A 20,372-nucleotide genomic window follows, 5' to 3' on the forward strand; every position below is an offset into this window, starting at 1 on the left:
TCTGCTTACTTGGGCACTTTGTCTTATCCCACCAGATCGTAAGCTCCATGAAGGGGCCTTGTCTTGCTTGCCGATGTATCCCCAGTGCCTCAAATATTACAGGGTACACACACAGGAGGAGCTCAGTAAATATTTGTTGAATCAATGAATGAGCAAATGAATGAATACACATATAAATCTTTGCTTATAAAAACAACTGGAATTGGGGTGCCTGGGTGGCTCAGTCGGTCTTGATTTCAGTTTAGGTCATATCTCACAGTTCGGGAGTTTGAACCCCACATTGGGCTCTGTGCTGACAGCGTGGAGCCCTGCTTGGAATTCTCTCTCTCTCCTTCTCTCTCTCTGACCCTCACCCATTGGTGTGCTCTCTCAAAATAAATAAACTTAAAAAATAAACAGGAATTGCCCTGTGAATTGCTTTCTTTTCCCCTCAGTAAACATTATATCATGGAAAACTTTCCAGGCCAGGAAATAAAGATCTACCTCATTCTTTTCTTTTTTAATTTGAGAGAGAGAGATCAAGTGTGGGGGAAAGGGATAGAGGGAGGGAGAGAGGAATAGAGGGAGAGGGAGAGAGGGAGGGAGGGAGAGGGAGAGAGGGAACTTCAAATAGGCTCTGTGCTCAGTGCCAAGCCCGACATGGGGCTCATGAGATCCCACAACCCCGGGATCATGACCTGAGCTGAAATCAAGAGTTGGACGCTCAACCAGCCCAGATGGTTGAGCCACCCAGACGCCCCTACCTCATTCTTCTCAATGGCATCATTGTTTCTCACAATTCATTTAATCAATACATAATCTACTTATTCAAGCAACAGATATTTACTCTGTGCCCTCTCTCCACTGCCTAGGATCTGGGGATAAGACAGTGAACAAATTGATTAAGTTCCACCCAGCTCTCATGCTGCTTACATTCTAGTGGTACAAAGTGTGCAAATGAAAATATGAGTGTCCAGAAGAAACACAAAGCAGCTTGTAGGGCAGAGGGTAAGAGGCAGGGTGTGCTATTTTAGAGGGTGAGCAAGGACAGCCTCTCCAAGCAGAGACTCTAATCAAGGAAAGGGTGTGGCCCTGAGGACATCTGGGGAGGGGCATCCTAGGGGGTGGGCTCTCCCAGGGCAGATGAGGAGTAAGCAAGTACACGTGGTTAGTGTGGAGAGGCCCAGAGAAGTAGCAGAGCTGGGTCAGGCAGGCCCCAGGAGGCCGGGGAGGACTCGGGGCTTTACTTGGAGAGGGAGAGCCATGAGAACCTGCAACGTAGGGATGATCTGGCTTGACGTTTAAAAGGACCATTTGGATGATGCCAGACGAGAAAGAGAAGAGAGTGGAAGCTGAAAGCCGGAAGTTCTGCACAGTGCAGGTGAGAGACGGTGGGGGTGGTTCAAGGGATGAGAGCATCGTGGTGGAAAGTTTGAGAAATGTTCAAATTTGGGATATATGTTGAAGAAATCGTCATAGGATGTGGTGAAGGATTAGATTTGGGGTGAGAGGGAAAGAGAGGTGTTAAGGGCTTTTCCAAGTATGGCCTGAGCAACTGGCCGAATGCTATGGTCATTTACTGACAGGCACGGTACGCAAAAATTATAATTGAACTACTCGGTTGCCTATTGACAACGTTTTGATTATATCCCTATGTTAGTGATGTACTTAGAAAACCCAGGACATTTTTTAAAAGTGGGGCAACAGGCACCTGGGTGGCTCAGTCAGTTAAGCGTCCGACTTCAGCTCAGGTCATGATCTCACAGTCTGTGAGTTCGAGCCCTGCGTCGGGCTCTGTGCCGACAGCTCAGAGCCTGGAGCCTGCTTCGGACTCTGTGTCTCCCTGTCTCTCTGACCCTCCCTCGTTCATGCTCTGTCTCCGTCTCAAAAATAAATAAACATTAAAAAAAATTTTAAAAGTGGGGCAACAGGGAATGGAAATGTGCGAATAAATATGATGTCGGTAAATTAAGTGTGCTAGTCAAGCACTAACACCCTTTGACTTCATGAAAATTAAAACCTCATTACTCGCCCTGATTACAAGGGTAAAATTTGAATATTTCCGAGCGGATTTAAGTAGCTTCCTTTCATGTCTTTATGGCTGGCTGCACAGGAAATTCTGAAATGTACCTTGGAAAAAAATGTCAGGAAAGTCTTTCCATGCTAATAATTTGCTCACCGAGTAAATCCACGTAGAGAGGTTTGACTGAAAGAAAAGGTCATGGTCATGGTGAAGGGTGAGGCAGAACACAGCAGGAACAAATTTCTCATAAAATTACTTACCTCTTGTTCTTCAAGAACCAGCAAGTCCTGTCAAACCAAAATTTGAAAGTTAGGTCCACGCTTCACAGTAACGATTTTATTTTGACTTCCTGTGAAAGCCAAGCTTCAGTTTACAGCATTTCCTCACCTAGAAGTGCTTAAAAAATTCAAATTTAGTTGTGCAGATTTTTGTAAAATACCTGGCCATCTAGGAAAGTCACACGATAGCACAGCTATCTGGGAACAAAAGACTGTGTCGCAGTGGGAAGAAACACACAGACACCCGGGTTTCTCCATCTATTTAAAGCTAGCTTATCACACATGGCTTCTAGAAGATTTTAGCCAAGATAAATGTAACTATATAGTATAGCAGCCAGAAAAAGGCGAGTAACATTTTTAAATAGCATCAGCCACCTTCCTGCTTGGTGGAAAGATGCCTTTTTCATAATGCGATCGGTTTGTTTTTGGTTTACTTTTTGGATCCAAGACCGCTTTCCTTCTCTTCTCCCTAACGCCTGTTGGTCAAGGCTTCTTCAGGTACATCTACAGGAGACGGTGGCAGCTGTGAAACCACCACTACCGAGGGGCACACACAGGTGCACACTCACACACCCGGAATGGAGGAGGGAGCGTGGGTGGCCCCCCTGTTAAGGGAAAGAAAGTCAAAACGCAGATGTCGGGGAAGCTGAAGGTGTCTTTTGTTTGGTGAAAAACAGGCACAGAGTTATGATATAAATAGGCAGAAGGCTTCCGTATTTTGTTATCTTGTCCTCTTTGATTTTGTTGGAAGAGGGAAGTCAGACAGGGATGACTTAGCAGAGGTGAAGTCTGTTGAGGATATCTGCTCAGCGGCAAGATGCTGAAAGAAGCATCCCATGGGCTCCGTGGATTTGGGGCCCTGTGTCTGGGGGTCCTATCCAGGCTCCAAGAAGGAAAGGATTAAGAATATTGATAACCTGGGGGCGCCCGGGTGGCTCAGTTGGTTGAGTGTCTGACTCTTGATTTTGGCCCAGGTCATAATCTCATGAACCATGGGATCGAGCCCCAGGTCAGACTGAGTGCTGTGCTGACAGGGTGGAGCCTGCTTGGGATCCTCTCCCTCTCTCTCTCTGCCCCCCTCCCATGCATGCGCTGCCTCTCTTTCTCTCTCCCTCCCTCCCTCCCTCCCTCCCTCTCTCTCTCTCTCTCTCTCTCTCTCTCTCTCTCTCTCTCTCAAAATAAATAAACATTAGGGGTACCTGGGTAGCTCAGTCAGTTGAACATCTGACTCAAATGTACCTGGGTGGTTCAGTTGGTTGAACATCTGACTCTTGATTTTGGTTTAGGTCATGATCTCGTGGTTCATGAGATCGAGCCCTGTGTTGGACAAGTGCAGAGCTTGCTTGGGATTCTCTCTCTCTCCCCCTCTCTCTCTGCCCCTCCCCTGCTCATGCTGTCTCTCACAAATAAATATTTTAAAAAATTCTAAAAAAGGGGCACCTGGGTGGCTTAGTCAGTTAATAAGCATATGACTTTGGCGCAGGTCATGATCTCGCGGTCTGTGAGTTCAAGCCCCGCGTCGGGCTCTGTGCTGACAGCTCAGAGCCTGGAGCCTGCTATAGATTCCACGTCTCCCTCTCTTTCTCCCCCTTCCCTGCTTGTACTCTCTCTCTCTCAAAAATAAATAAATGTTAAAAAAATTTTTTTTAATTATAAATAAAACATAAAAAAAAATCCCTTACCTTAAAAAAAAAAAAGAGTATGATAGCCTGTACAGATGAAAGAATAAAGGCAGATTGATGGTAGCATATTAATAATTCCCAGTTGTTTGGAAATCTGATATAAAGAATTAGTTTTAAGCACTGCATAGCTTAAAGTTGCTTCAAGTTTAACCGAATACACCCATTTTGGCCTCAGTTTCTTCTGGAGTTGAGTTAGTGTACAAATACTGCCTTAAAAATTAAAACAGAAGATATGGGGAATTCACAACTTTATGTATTTGGGGTAAGCTGAGAGCCAATGTTTATTTTATTTATTTTTTAATTAAAAAAATTTTTTAAAACTTTTATGTGTTTTTGAGAGACAGAGAGAGAGAGAGCATGAGTAGGGAAGGGGTAGAGAGAGAAGACGACACAGAATCTGAAGCAAGGTCCAGGCTCTGAGGTGTCAGCACAGAGTCCGACATAGGACTTAGACCCACGAACTGTGAGATCGTGACCTGAGCCAAAGTCGGACACTTGACCAACTGAGCCACCCAGGTGCCCCCAGTAAGTTTATTTTAAAAGCTAACTATTTTGAAGGTATGCAAGCAAAGACTACTCACGCTCCCCTCTCTCCTCCCCACAACATCTGAATTATTTCCCTGAAAAGAGGACTAAGCACGATGTTTCTCTACTTAAAGATTCCACAGGCTCTCCACTGCCTCCTAGCTAGGATTCCAGCCTGACTCTCCAGCCTCTTCCCTGTCACCGGCCTTGGTGTACACAGTCCCTTTTTTTTTTTTTTTTTTTCAACGTTTTTTATTTATTTTTGGGACAGAGAGAGACAGAGCATGAACGGGGGAGGGGCAGAGAGAGAGGGAGACGCAGAATCGGAAACAGGCTCCAGGCTCCGAGCCGTCAGCCCGGAGCCCGACGCGGGGCTCGAACTCACGGACCGCGAGATCGTGACCTGGCTGAAGTCGGACGCTCAACCGACTGCGCCACCCAGGCGCCCCTACACAGTCCCTTTAAGCTCAGCTTTGACACACAGCCGGCACTATGTGATGGCTGCATTCCTAAGTTTCAAGGGGAGAATTTCAAAGCTAAATTAATTGAGACAAGACAGAAGTTTGGCTGACATTTTTCTGATGGTCCTTTACTAGATTATGAGTCTGAAATTTTTTCTCCCAAGGCAGACTGCTTTCCCTTAACAGTAAGTCTTGAGAAAACAGGATGGATTCTGGATACCTTCTATCGTCTATGGTGTTCTATTGGAGTTAGAGCTCAATAAACACATTTTGTGTTTTGCTACTTAAAAAAAATCTCACGTTCCATACATTCTACATCACTCAGTAAAAAGACTGGCTTTTAACCCAGTAAGGTCCTTCTGAACATACACCCTTTTGGTTCATGGATCAAGGACCATATTAGTTCAGCGGTTCTCAGTTGTGGCTATGCCTCAGAATCATTCGTGGGACTTGTGAAAAATGCAAATTCCCACCCCCACTTGACAAATCAGAATCTCAGCTGCGAGGTTCTTTATGATTATTTTCCAAGCCTCATAGGTGATTCTGCTTATGCTCGTATCCTAGGCCAAGAATCACTGATGATCTGTCTGTTCTAATCTAACATTGTGATCAAACATACACCATTATGAAGCAAAAAACTTGTGTTACCTTTTGGATCTCGGGATGAAAAATTTCTCTGGGGCCTTTCTCAAATTTGTCCAGATTCATGGCACTGAAATAGAACGGAGAGAATGAGCCATAGAGTGGTGGCGCAAGTCACAGGGCTTCAGAGAAACTACGTACTAGCTCCTAGAAAATCACAGCTGGACTCCCTTGAGGGCCTGGCACACAGGAAATCAATGATCACACAGGGTGCTCAATGAATGAATGCATGAGGGTAACCAAACACGGCACTGAACTTTCCTTATAGAACTGCCCCTTAATGACACTCATCTAGTAAGAGAGGAGGGGAGCAATCAGGAGCATATTTTGGGCAACCTAACCTTCAAGATTCTTACTTTTATTTACTAAAAAAGCGATTCATTGACATTTCCGTAGCAATTAATGATAAAATGAAATGTAATGAAGCCCACTGGGCATTTCTTTCTTCCTCTGGCCATTCTTCTGCCACTCAGGGCAAAAAGGCCCCCCTTTAACAAGCTCGTTCTTTCATGTTTTACTTTGAAAAGCAATGCCAACCTCCTTGGGCCTAAGTTCCTCCAGACGTTAAAACAGGGAGTTGAGGGGCGCCTGGGTGGCTCAGTCGGTCGAGCGTCTGACTTCGGCTCAGGTCATGATCTCACGGTCTGTGAGTTCGAGCCCTGCGTCGGGCTCTGTGCTGACAGCTCAGAGCCTGGAGCCTGCTTCGGAGTGTCTCCCTCTCTCTCTGCCCCTAACCCACTCGCATTCTGTCTCTGTCACTCTCAAAAATAAACATTTAATTAATTAATTAATTAATTAATTAATTAAATAAAACAGGGAGTTGAACTCCCCAACCCCCGAGGCCCCTTTCATCTAGGAGTCCCGTATTTGTAAGTGGAAGGCAAACATAATAATAGCTGATCTTTATGGAGTACTTACTATATGCCGGGCACCCCGCTAAATGCTTTACGTAGATGATCTCATTTTGTCTCTACGAGGCGAGTACTCTATCCCCATTTTAAAGGTGAGGAAACTGAACTAGGATGACAAAGCTAGTAAGGAGCAGAGCCAAGATCTGAACCCAGACTTACCTGACTCCACAGTATTCACGGTTTCATTTCCTTTTAAAAAGTTTTCAAGTTCATGGTGGTAACAAATAAAGATAAAGTCTTTTCTTCTATCGGCAGCAACTGGAGACGTTTTGCTCTTCCACGTCTTTAAAAAAAAAAAGTGTTTCCTGGCTGAAATGTTTCCTCTGTGCTCTGGCTACAGAGAGGTGGGCTGAGAAGCAGAGGCCCTACTCACAGGACTAAATGAGGTCATGACTAAATGAAACTTGTCCTTAAATATAAAGAAGCTGGAGTAACTTCTTTGAAGGAAAAAAAAAAAAGTCACAGAAATCGGAAGCCAGTGTAATTCTAAGTGTTCCTCTCAAAGCCAGTTAAGATTTATAGCTCCTTAGACGCAGCAAGGTATTTCTGTGCTTGATAAAAATGTTAACCTCTCCACTGATGCTTTCATTGCTCAGGCTTCAGACTGCTCAGGAGAAAAGACAGAAGGCCTAGAGCAGAAAGGAGAAGGCCTGCGATTTGAAGAGCAAATCAAGCTTGAAAATGAGATATGAACATTTTTACTTTTTTTTTTTTTTTTTTTTTTCAACGCTTTTTATTTATTTTTTGGGACAGAGAGAGACAGAGCATGAACGGGGGAGGGGCAGAGAGAGAGGGAGACACAGAATCGGAAACAGGCTCCAGGCTCCGAGCCATCAGCCCAGGGCCTGACGCGGGGCTCGAACTCACAGGCCGTGAGATCGTGACCTGGCTGAAGTCGGACGCTTAACCGACTGCGCCACCCAGGCGCCCCTGAACATTTTTACTTCTGAACTCAGTGCCCTTCATCAGCCAGATGCGGTCCCTAACTGAGTCAAGACTGTCCCTCCAATTAAGAGATGTTTCTGGCAAGTGTGCATTGTGGCTGGGACACTGAGAACACAATCTCTTCCCACCACCTAGCTGCCGATGAACAGAGAGTAAACCACAGGACCCTGGAATAAGCATTTATATTCACATAACACGGGCTTTAGTGGCTAAAGGCCCAAGCCTGGGAATAATGGGACCTGGGTTTAAATCCCAGTTCTGTGGTTCACCAGCTGTGAGATCTCTGTCCAATCCCTTCACTTCTCGGAAGCTGTGATCCTTCCTTGGTGGAGTGTAGGTGATAACAGATCTACTCTGTGGAGGTGGTCTAAAGACTTTCTAAGAGGCGTGCCTGGGTGGCTCAGTCGGTTAAGCGTCAGACTTTGGCTCAGGTCATGATCTCACAGTTTATGAGTTCGAGCCCTGCGTTGGGCTTTGTGCTGAGAGCTCAGAGCCTGGAGCCTGCTTCGCATTCTGTGTCTCCATTCTCTCTCTACCCCTCCCCAGCTCACACTCTCTCTTTCAAAAATAAATAAACATTAAAAATTTAAAGACTTTCTAAGAGAATGTCTGTAGAGCATTTAGCGCTGTGCCTAAGAAGCTACCGTTACTACAATGTAACCTACAATGTAACCTCTCGTAACCTCTCGGATGGTGACAGGGCAACAGGTAGCACCTGAGTGGTGGCATTCCTAGGGGTGTCTGCCATCCGGTATGGGGGGGGGGTGACACGAGGCGGGGTGGAGAGGTGGGGGCAGAGCTCCAGCCGAGCACAGAGCAGCTGGATGTTCCATTCATTTAACGGTCTCTTTGCAAAGAATAAGGACATTCTTCCCTGAGAAGCATTTGCTGACATAAGAGTTTCTGTTTCAAAGCAGGAAAATGAGAGGAAAAATATTTCTTGATTTTGTTTATGAAACCAAAGTATCTGCACGCATGCGAGAAAAAAAGAAGGCAGCCACGCAGGCAGTTTGGAGATGCGTAAGAGGGGAGCTCAATTTTCACCACACACTCGCTGTGTGATCTTGGCTTTCTCTGAGCTTCCATTTCTTCCGCCGCACAGTGGGGAGGATCGCAGCACCCATCCTACGGACTTGCTGTGAAGACGCTGACATGCAGGAGGTAATGCAAGTCAGATGCTTGGCACAATGTCTGCTATGTGGTCAAGGCTCCAGAAAGTAGAAAAGTAACATCAGATGATCGCAGGAGCAGAATACTTATAAAGGCTCCTGGTGTTGGGTTTCTATTCATGAGTACTCACCTTAAGATGGACTTCACAGAGAGAGTTTTTGTGGGACTGTACGGAAGGCATATTTTCTGGGTACCCTGGAAAGTCAAAACACCAGATCAGTGAGGATTTGGCGATTTCCATCTCTGAAAGAGCCTCACCTGGCCATTTAAAAGAATATATGAATAAACACATTCTAAGGTGGAGAAAAGCTTGCTCAGGCTTGACAACGTCTTCCACCATCCCCCTAGCCCGACACGTGCGGAGTTAAGCATTACTCTTCAACATACGGACTGATGGGTGTGTTAGTGTGGGGCTCAGATGAGCCACGTGACTGAGATGAGAAGGGGGTCTAGTCTCTGAGCCAAGAGTCAGATCAGCCTCCAAGACAATGAGAAGAAAACAGTGCCCACGTGTCAATGGGACCTGAATGTAATACCTCCAAGTCAAAGGCTTTTGGAACTAGAAATCGCTCGAATCTTTCAGAGAGGGTTTCATAATATGCACTTCTATATTTTTCTGTGTTTACTATATATTTTTTATTTTATTATTTTTTCATATGAAATTTATTGTCATATTGGTTTCCATACAACACCCAGTGCTCATCCCAACAGGTGCCCTCCTCAATGCCCATTACCCACCCTCCCCTCCCTCCCACCCCCCATCAGTCCTCAGTTTGTTCTCAGTTTTTAAGAGTCTCTTATGCTTTGGCTCTCTCCCACACTAACCTCTTTTTCTTTTTTTTTCCTTCCCCTCCCCCATGGGTTTCTGTTAAGTTTCTCAGGATCCACATAAGAGTGAAAACATATGGTATCTGTCTTCCTCTGTATGACTTATTTCACTCAGCATAACACTCTCCAGTTCCATTCACGTTGCTAACTATGTGTTTTTTAAAGTAGGCACCATTGGGGCGCCTGGGTGGCGCAGTCGGTTAAGCGTCCGACTTCAGCCAGGTCACGATCTCGCGGCCCGTGAGTTCGAGCCCCGCGTCAGGCTCTGGGCTGATGGCTCGGAGACTGGAGCCTGTTTCCGATTCTGTGTCTTCCTCTCTCTCTGCCCCTCCCCCGTTCATGCTCTGTCTCTCTCTGTCCCAAAAATAAATAAAAAATGTTGAAAAAAAAAATTTAAAAAAAAAAAAAAATAAAGTAGGCACCATGCTCAACGTGGGGCTTGAACTCAGGACTCTGAGATCAAAGAGTTGTGTGCTCTACCCTCCAGGCCAGCCAGGCACCCCTCTGTGTTTACTATTTAAACTCTGTTTCTTCCTCTCTAAATGATACCCGCTGTGCCTAACTGCTCGAATGCAGTCAATAAATATTTTTTGCGTGAAAACGAATGAATGAAAGGTTGCCTGAATGGTTCAGTCCCACGTCCAAACCACCCAGAATAGATGAAGGCCGCTCACTTTATAATCTCCCAAAAAAGAGTGGTGCCTGAGTGTCTCAGGTGGTTGAGCATCTGACTTCAGCTCAGGTCATGATCTCATGGTTCATGAGTTTGAGCCCCACATCAGGTTCACTGCTATCAGCACTGAACCCTCTTTGGATCCTCTGTCTTCCCGTCTCTCTGCCCCTCCCTACTTGCACTCTCTCAAAGATAAACATTTTGTTTATTTATTATTTTAAAGAACAAAAAAAAGTTTATTTATTTTTGAGAGAGAGAGAGAGAGAGAGAGAGCGCGCGCACAGAGGAGAGGCAGAGAGACAGGGAGACAGAATTGCAAACAGGCTCCACACTGTCAGCACAGAGCCCAGTGCAGGCCCCGAACCCATGGAACCACAAGATAATGACCTGAGTCGAAATCAAGAGTCAGATGCTTAAATCGACTGAACCACCCAGGTGCCCATATTTTTAAAAAATAATAATTTTCAAAAAAGATACGATACAGATTTGTAATCCACAAAGGATTTACACTACACATTTGGCAAAAGGGAATACGATGTAGTACACACATAAAACTTTCTTTCTAACTTTGACTAATAAAATTGGCAGCACAAAGGGTAAGAGCATTTCTTGTAGGAAACAGGCAAGGAAGGAAATAGGATTTTCCTTGTGTTTCGAGACGTACCTGCCAAACTCATCAGTCCAAGGCCTGAACACTGGCGTCGGGATGGACTTCCTCAACCTTGTCGAGCCCGTGACCTTTTTCAGTAAACTCAACGTTCACACCCATGCCCCCAGAGAACCAGAGCTGGGGAGGAGTGTGTCTTTCCAGCTAACCATCAGAAGTTGCATGAGGCAAAGCCCTTCTTACGGGTTCTCAATCGAGCAATGCAGTTTATGTTACAGAGATTTTAGGAGATTTCGGATACAGACGAGTATCATGATGGGAATAGGCATTTTCAAATTCCACATAACCCACCCACTGAAATCTGAGTTATTCTGGTGGCCTTGCTTTTGTGGCCAGCCCCGGCCTACCTCACACTGCGGTCACCTGTACAGGATGCCAACCCTTCTAGAAGAGGGTCTTGAGTCTGACCTTCTTGCTCCTCCCCTACCTTAGCTACTTTTCCTTCTCACCGAACACGCCAAAATGCAGCTTTAAAGAGAAGTCCAGGGCAGCCTGAGGGGGGAACGTATGGAAGAGGAGAGGATCCAGCCCCTGCCTGGCTGACTGTAGCACCTGCATAAGCTGCCTACGTGGATGCGGAAGCCCGGGCTCATGGGATGGTGGGTTTGTATTTTTCTTCACCACAAACTGGTAAAAACTCTTCCTCCCTCATCTTCTCCCTGTTGTAGCTTTCCACAGTGGTTTCCCACAAAAAACACCTTCCGGTTCTCTGTGTTCCGGTGGGACCAACAGACACACAGTCAGCGTCGAGTACGCGGACAGGCAACACCAAGCGATCGCTGCAAGGATACGGAAGTGCGCGTCGGACGTCACCCCCTGTAGGTGGCAGGTGTGTGTGAACAGGTGTCTAGAAGGGTGTTGTGGTGGTCATCCCTGCGTAAGTGGACTTGGAGTCTCTTCTTTTCGCTAGCTGCATTGTCTCGTACAGATGAAATCTGTACGGTAAGTAGGAGTTGTTTTTTTAAGCCTTTTCTTTGTGTTTAGAAGAAATACAGCGGAGATCAACAGGACGGTCTCAGCTCTGTTTGAGAACGAAATGTGGGCTCGTGGAAGGGGAGAGGGGGTGCAGAGGCGCGTGCTTCTGTGCATCTCCTGCAGCCTCTGGCACCAGTTTGGGGCTTCACAACTGACCCGTTTTGCCAGGCTCTGCTCTGGTTTCTCAGTCCCTCACTTTCTTTCAGCACCGCCACTCGGAGCTGCTAGCAAGCACTTGCCCTGCCCCGGCAACAACCCGGGGTCCAGACTAGAGGCTCTGGACAAGGCGCTGGCACTTCTCAGTAGAGGCGGGTAACTCATTAGGCCAGCCCCACTGCCTTCACGGGGGTCTTGGGGTCTGACTCCCTCCTCCTTGCCTTCTGCCCAGACGAGTCCCCAGAGCTCCTCCTTTGTCTTGTCTTTGTTGTTCTCTCTTTCTGGAATGCTCCCCGCCTGCCCCTTCCCCCTACCATTTATGTGGCTCGTTCCCTTCCCTCCCGTAGGTCTCTTTAAATGTCACCTCCTCGGAAAGGTTTTCCTTGGCTGTCTCATCTAAAGTTGGTCTCCCGTATCATCCTGCCTTTGTTTCCTTCAGAGTGTTTGTCACAATTTACAATGCAGTACAGACGACATCTTCAGTCACTAGAATAACCAAAACTCCCCCCCTGCACCTGCTCCTCCCTCCCAGTACCTGGCAACCTTCCCCGGTGAGGAGATGGAGTGGCTCTTACTGCCTGAAGGAAGAAGGCAAGACACTAAGAGAATCCATTCCAGAAAGGCGGCCAAAGGGCAAAACTATCCTCCCTTGTGTTGGTGGAAGGAAGGAAGAAGGAAGATAGGAAAAGCCAAGGTGTTAGATGCCGGGGCCCTTGATTCCGCCATTCCGAGGGCAGGCCTCGAAGCGGGTGCAGGGACGCTGCAAATAGATCAAGGTGAGCCCTGGAGACACCTCAGAATATGTGGCTGGAGGTTCACTTCCCAGGCACGGCCTTCGTTAGGAATCGAAGTCTGCGTAGAACCTGTTTGAACACGATGAGGGGCAGTGACTCAGCGGCTTCAAGCATGGAGGGTCAGCAAGATTAGAAACATAAGCCTGGAGCGGTGCTCCTGCCTCAGCCCACCTGCCCTGTGGCTAGCAGGGGAGGTGCCGGTGACAGGGACAGACCTGAGAGGCTCAGAGGCTAGCAGAGACCTGGGATCAGGTCACGGAGCTCACGGTGTGCGGTGTCATCACCGCAAGGGGCAAATGACTAGGACCACGGATTCCGGTGACAGGTGCATTCCAGTGACACCAAAAAGCCCAGAGGGGACCAGTTACATATGCGGTTGCTAGTTCAGAGACCGGATCAGCCACTCGACAAGAGAGCACAGAAAGCCCCACGTGAACCCACAGTCCTCTTCTCCCACCACTGTGAGGTCTCCTAAACCCTCTCCCCGGGCACCCAGATATAAACTTCAAGAGGAGCAGGGAGAGAGGAAATCAGAGAGACTATTTCTCCAAAAGAGGCAGAGTCATCCAAAGAGAATATTTATTTATTTATGTTAAATGTCTATTCATTTATTTTTCAGAGCAAGAGAGAACACGAGTGAGGGAGGGGCAGAGAGAGGGAGAGAGAGAATCCCAAGCAGGCTCCATGCCCAGGGCGGATGGGGGCTTAATCCCACGGCTGTAAAATCATGACCTGAGCCAAAATCAAGAGTTGGACACTCAACTGACTGAGCCACCCAGGTGCCCCTCAACATTATCTGCCAACACCGGTGCATAAACTCTGCTTCAGTACAGCTATGATGATGGTGAGAACGAGCCCAGTTTCAGCAGCACGGGGAGAGAGGGGAGAGCCAAAATTTTCCGCAGGAAATCATTCAGGAGTAAGAGCTGACTCGGCTTTACATTAGATTTTTACCTTCAACCTGCCTAAAAAGAGAAAACTTTCTGAAACATAACATGGGCATTTATATAAACAGAGGCGGCACAGCACACAGGTTAGGTTGGACTTTGGTGTCATTCGTTGATTTGTTCAGTAAATACTTCTCGAGCTACTTCTATGTGCCAGAAACAGGGCTGGGTGAGAACAAAGCAGTTATATGTCCTCTGCTCTCATGGAGATCAGAGCCCAGTGAAAGGGACAGCGCGAGTCAAAAGAATTACACGGAGAATTGATTACATACGGCACTGCCAGCTCAGCAGGCAGTCCTGGGTTCTGCCTGGCCTTGCCACCTTCTGGCATGTGACCTCGGCCATGGCATTTAACCCCCCTAAACCACAATTTCACCAATTAAGATAATGCATTGAGAAGATTTAGTATATATGGCATACAGTAAGAGCTCGATAAATGTTAGATTTTATTGTTAACTGTGACTATTTTTAATCATCGCAAAAAGTTCCTAATTACAACTTACTCTGTAATGGTTCCTAGAAATTCTTTCTGGGCTTTTTGAAGTTGCTGTATGTGTACGCACGCGTGCAAATGTGTTGATGTATGTGTGCGTATAAAAAAGTTACTGTTTTTTAAAGAGTGTGTATAAAGAAACCACTACTTTTTTAAGCGTGTGTATACAAAAAATTACTGTTTCTTTAAGTTCCTGTATTATTTCCTTCCCCAAAAGATCTACGTGGCAATTTCTGAGATACTGTATTGCTGAGGTGAACATCAGTGTGCAATGATTAAGTAATAGCTTTCAACAAATGCACCCATAAAGTGAGATCACCACATAATAGGACTAACATTTTCTGAGTGTGGTTATCTCGTTGCTTCTTAATTATACACTGTATTCACCCATTCGAGAGTAAAATGTTCTACCCTCCAGGTATCTAAGCAATTTAAGATCTGATGATTTGGGACATCGCGTAGATGTGGATTTTCAAATAACAGCTCACTTAATATAGTCCTCAGCACCCTTTGAGCCACAGCCCAGAACTTTCCCCAGTTTACAAAGAAGAAAATGGAGAGCATCAGCAATTTTCTCAAATTGACATGAATGAATTTGCTACTGCTGTAATTGGACCCTGGTTTGCTTAGCTCCAAATCCTTTGCTCTTTCTAGTGTCCATAATGCCTATGAAAAATTCTCTGAGAAGCAAAGGAAGAAAAAAAGTCCGAGGGAAAAAAATGATGAATTTTTTTAAGTTAAAGGTGAAAGACAGAGACCAACCATAAGAATTCCCAGAAAAAGAATTCAGAAAAGAGAAGAAAAAGCAGCAATAATGAACCTAAGAGAATTTTCCTGAGCTAAAGAGAGGCCTGCATTCCTGAGCTGAAGGGACTTGCCTTCAGTCCACTCAGAACCCACCCTGGGCAGGGAGCACTTAAGTCTTGAGTTATTTTTCTACCTCGGGAAACTGATGAAAGGGGCTAAGCCTCAAAAAACTTCTAGAAGCGCAGCTGACTCAGTGCTTGACTGAATGACCCATGGAAACAGGAGCACCCCATGGGCTGTACCGGGTAACAGTATTATATTCTTCCAATAAATTTCGTTTCTTTTAGTTGAAGGTGAACCGGTTGGTCAGTTTCAGTCTTAGTAACAGCTAAGGTTAATGCTCTGTAAAATACAGTTCTGTGTTCCACAGGCCAGAGACGGAGGGGAAGGGACATGCCCAGTTAGTGGCTTGTCGGGGAGAATTTGTCGTTGAACCCAGAGTCTGAAGGCCCCACTGCTCAAGAGTATAATCCTGAATATCCAAACTCAGAGAACCACGTAGAAAAAGACTCACCAGAACCATTCTGACAAGGACACTAATAAAACTCTGGAGCAAGGGGGATGCTCCAGGGGCAAGCCAGGTACTTACTGTTTTCCTCCAAAGAATTGCGCGGTATTGAGGGACGCGCTGATGGTTTTGGTCGGAAAGGGTCACGGACAAGAAGAAAGGGCTCTTCTCTGCATCATTTCCAATGTAATTCTGATGAACTGCAGGAGAGAGTTTTAGAACAGTGAACATACAACTGATTCTTTCAGGCCCCGGTGGGAGTAGACAACTTTTCCTTCCCACATGAGCAGGGAGCAAGAATCCTAAACCCAGCTCGGAAAAGATTCTGATCACGCCATACTGATTGCGCGCTCCGATTCAACCTTGGCAGTGATCGGTTCAGAAACGAACAAGTGACCAATACCAGCCAATGAGACGAGAGGAGAAATGGGTCAAGGGGTTTCTGGAAAGGCTTCTTCACTCCTGAAGATGGCCTTCTCCTTGCTCTGGACATAGTGGTGTCTAGAGGTGATGCCTGGAATTGCTGCAACCACCTTGCGACCCTGAGGAGGGTCGGCCTCGATGACACCACTGAGCCTCTGAATCCACCAACTCTGGAGCCTGCCTTACCTCTGAGTTTCTTGGCATCTGAACTGATGGCACCGGTTTTCTCTAAAGTCCCCACTGCTCTGGGCACTATGCTTTCAAGCATTTGGGAAGATGACAACTTTCCCACTGACCTCTTTCTTTATAAAGAAATATGCCTTGTCTACAGCAAGCAAACTTCTTAGAATAAAACAGTATCAGAGTTTTAAAAAGACATCCTTTGCACCTGATCACTCTCATTTTATAGTCCAAGCATCACATCTTCTAGAAACACATGCATTAGCCTGATAAGCAGTTTATCTGGCTCCTCTCTAATCCTGCAACAGTGATTATTCTTCCATTTCCATTTTCTGCCTTCCCACGTATGTTCACTTGAGCCCTTCACTTTAAATCTACATCGCTATTAATGACTGAGCTCTTGCTGTGTGCCAGGAGCAGGGCTTAGCGTTTCTCCAGCGTATCTCACTGAAACTCCTGTTCTAACCTACTAGGTATGTATTAGTAATCCCTCTACTTTGCACAGAAGGAAATTAAATCTCGGAGACATGGAGAGTGACCAGTGTCAGGTCCTGTGGTTAAGAATGGCAGAACCAGGACTCAGACCCATTTTAGAGTCTCCATGAGGGTAGGGATGATGACTGCCTTGGCCAGTATAATTGCCTGGAATGTGGTAGGTGATAAATAAATACCTGTTACCAGAGCCTACAGGACAATGCCTCTCCAGTTCTATATTGACCCTGGAGCTCAGGGAATCATTTCTTTCCCTCGTTGCCTTAAACTAAGTATTCAAAATCCGCTATAGACCTGTTTACAGCACTTGGTATAGGATAGTACTTGGCACGTGCCTTGGTTAGGTCTAAAGTTGTTGTCCACCCTGCAAATTCAAATTGCCATTTAGAATATCTAACTCCCTTTAACTCCCAAGGGATGAAAATATATGTTTATATATAAATAACCCGAGGGCTGAGATTGGAATTAAATCTTCAAATCTACCAAAAAAAAAAAAAAAAAAAAAAAAGAAGCTTACTACTAGCCTGACATCAGTGTCCCTAAACTGGTTAGTTTCATACTTTTAGGGCACCAGAATAAATTACACTGACATTATTTTTCATTTTGAATATCCTTTCTTCCCAACCACCATAATGGCATAGTTACCTTGTCCTAAAAAATACTTGAAATACCATCTGGTGTGGTATTCTGGGTTTTCTAAGTGCACGTCTGTTCTTCGCCACGTACCTGGCAGGGCAGTTGCATTCTGTAAATGAACAAAATTGTGTCATTAAGAGGCTTATTCAGAAAGTAAACAAGAAGCTGGCAATGAATCAGCGGCCAAAGAACCAGAAAAGTCATTGTCAAAAGCAGACACACAGGACTGTAACCACATGTCCTCATTAGAAAAGACAACCCATCCACGTCACAGAAGCATTCGAAAGGTCCCTGGGGCATAGGGAAAAGAACCGAGTGATAGGTTCAGCTATTTCCAACTTGAGTACAGCTTTCTGGTTCGAAGCTCCAAATATTTGGCAGTTGGTGCCCCCTAGAGGCATGCCCTTCTGTTTGGTACCCCTGTAACAGGCACCTTTCACCTGGAATGCATCTCTGCAGCCTCTTATTCAAGTAAGAATGTTTTTGGTAGAATTTTAAAAATTTGCCATGAAATAACACAATTAGTGGGGGAAATATGGATAAACATAATGAGTCATCTGAACCCTCTCCCCAAAGATACTCACTATGATTTGGCAGGGTCCCCACTCATTGTTTCTTACACATGCGTGCATATGTATTTTTCTTACCAAAACACAATCATACTGAAAATGCAGTTTGAAACTCCACTGACATGTACATTGTGCCATGTGTATACAGCAGACTGTTGGAACGTAATTTTCTGATTCCAACACGTCTCTTATGATTTACTAGGTACTTGTGGTCACTTGCTTTAGCATGTTGAAGGGGTTTCCTTCAATTGTGAGCTTACAAAGGGGCCACTGTTAGGAATGAATATCGAATTTTACTGCAAGTTTTTTTTGGCAGCTACTGACAGGATAGCTTGAATTGGGGAAAAACCATAGTAATGTAATGAATTATGCTACTGGCTCTTCTGATGCTGAATGGCTCTTAGATTTCTGGAATACGTCCTACTAGGTCATGGTATATAGTATCCTTTTGATACATTGCTGGATTAGAAAAAATCAATTATGTGTCATATTTGTTAGTGAGATGGGGTTACAGTTTCTTTTCTGTATGTATTTCGGTCATGCTTCAGGGATTATATATTACTTTTTTAATGTTTATTTTTGAGAGACAGAGACAGAGAGACACAGCATGAGCAGGGGAGGCGCAGAGAGAAATGGAGACACAGAATCCAAAGCAGGCTCCAGGCTCAGAGCTGTCAGCACAGAGCCCGACGCGGGGCTCGAACCCACAAGCTGTGAGATCATGACCTGAGCCAAGGTCAGATGCTCAACCAACTGAGCCACCCAGGTGTCCCAGGGTTATATTACTCTATAAAGTGAACTAGGACTCTCTTTGTCTTGCTCATGCTCTGGAAACACTGACACTCATTGAGAGAGCTTTAAGGGCCAAGGACCAGGCCAAGCACTTTCTGTGCATTATCTCCATAGCATCTCCGCCAACTTTATGACATCGATTTTATTTTATCTCCTACTTTCAGATGCAGAAATTGAGGCCTGGAGACTTCAGCTATGCTGCCTGAGGTTGTGGAGTTCATAGGCAGTGGAGCTGAAACCGCAGTCAGTGCCCATTTGGGAAGTTTTTTTTTTTTTTCTTTTTAAAAATTTTAACCATTATGTCATCGTCTGGGTTCTTTTTTATGTTTTGCCCTTTTACTCAAGGAGTAAAAAAGGAGGTTAATGCTTAGCATTACTGTGCTTTTACTGAATTTTCTTGAATTAAAAAAAATCAGCTACTAATTTACATTTATATACAAATATATATAATATATATTTACATGTAAATATTTATATATATATATATACATACATACACACATACATATTTTTTTAATTTGGCAATAATTTTGAGCTTACATAAATGTTGCAAGAATAAGACTGCAAAGGACATGTCTATACCCTTAATCAGATTTAACTGTTAATATTTTATCCCATTTATTCATTTGTTCACTACTCTCTCCCCCCCCACCACACACACAAATTTTTTTCTGAACATTTAAGGCTAAGATGCATAAATATCCCTTTATGCTAATGCTTTATCCCTAATGCTTCAGTGTGTACTTCCCAAGAATAGAGCTATCTTCTTACATAACCACACTATAACTTTACCAACTTTTGTAAATTTAACAATGATAACAATACTTTCGTCCACCATCTGTATTCCAATTTTGTCAATTGACTCAAAAATGTCATTTAAAGCATTTTCCCTCTTGAGTTCAGGGTGATTTAGATGTTGTGTCTCTTCAGACTCCCTTCATCTGGAACATTTCCAGAGACTCTGTCTTTTACCACACTGACATTTTTTTCAACAATACAGCACAACCTCCCCAATTCTTTATAAAAAAGCAAGAATTAATCCTTCTGGGTTTGTCTGATGCTTCCCCACAATGAGGTTCGGGTTACGCATAGCTGGTCAGAATGCTACATAAGCGGAGCCTGTCCTCAGCTTATCCTATTTCCAGAACAGATAGATGGCTGTTCCTCATTGGTGATGTTAGTGTTGATCACCTGTTCAAGATGTTGTTGCCTCTCAGTCTTGACCTTTTGGTGTGACTCAAGAAGAGCCATAATTGGATTTTGTTCCCAGTAGAATGTCTGGATGATTCACTGTCAACAGTGTTCACTTTATAATAATCAACCACCGGCAGTGTCAGTCCACAGTCCACGATGCCTCTGGGCAGCATGCGGCTGTGGTCTGACTCTGGGGTCCACCAGCCAGCCTCAGGCATCAGCTGACCAGACACAGGTGGGGTCCAGCTAAGGCAGCTGGCCTTAGCCAGTCAGATGCCACTGTGGTGGGTGCCACTGTCCCAAGGCCTTGGACACCATCAGCAGAGCCTGGAGGGGAGACTCTGAGGGAGGCAGGCCAATTAGGCCTCTCGAGCTTCTCAGACTTGCACGGCACAGCGCCCAGATCTTAGCTCTGTGCTTCTAGATTTGTTAAATGTCACCCGTGGGCCCATTCTACCTCCTCCTCAGGATCTCTGTGGGCGGGGCCCTGGAATTTGCAATTTCACAAGCATCCCAGGTGATTCTGAGGAACACTGAATCTTGAGAAGCAAGGCTCTATGCCAGGGGTTCTCAAAGAATCCAGGGAAGGCCGTGAATTTGGGTGAAACAAACAAAAATCTTT

The 20,372-nt window shown here is 45.3% G+C and overlaps 1 protein-coding gene across 6 annotated transcripts in view; it reads right to left on the minus strand.

The window, feature by feature from the left end:
* Window positions 1–20,372, minus strand: part of GARNL3 (GTPase activating Rap/RanGAP domain like 3) — a 153,319-nt gene that overhangs the window by 52,974 nt on the left and 79,973 nt on the right. For all 6 annotated transcript variants that reach the window (XM_058694069.1, XM_058694068.1, XM_058694067.1 and 3 more), the window contains 5 exons: window positions 17,205–17,304; window positions 15,546–15,664; window positions 8,747–8,811; window positions 5,597–5,660; window positions 2,263–2,289 (listed from right to left, as the gene is read on the minus strand). In XM_058694069.1, the coding sequence (XP_058550052.1) occupies window positions 2,263–2,289; window positions 5,597–5,660; window positions 8,747–8,811; window positions 15,546–15,664; window positions 17,205–17,304 (375 nt within the window). The remainder of the gene's footprint in view (window positions 1–2,262; window positions 2,290–5,596; window positions 5,661–8,746; window positions 8,812–15,545; window positions 15,665–17,204; window positions 17,305–20,372) is intronic.

The sequence above is a fragment of the Neofelis nebulosa genome, chromosome 12 (genome assembly GCF_028018385.1).
Source record: "Neofelis nebulosa isolate mNeoNeb1 chromosome 12, mNeoNeb1.pri, whole genome shotgun sequence".
Lineage (NCBI taxonomy): Eukaryota > Metazoa > Chordata > Mammalia > Carnivora > Felidae > Neofelis > Neofelis nebulosa.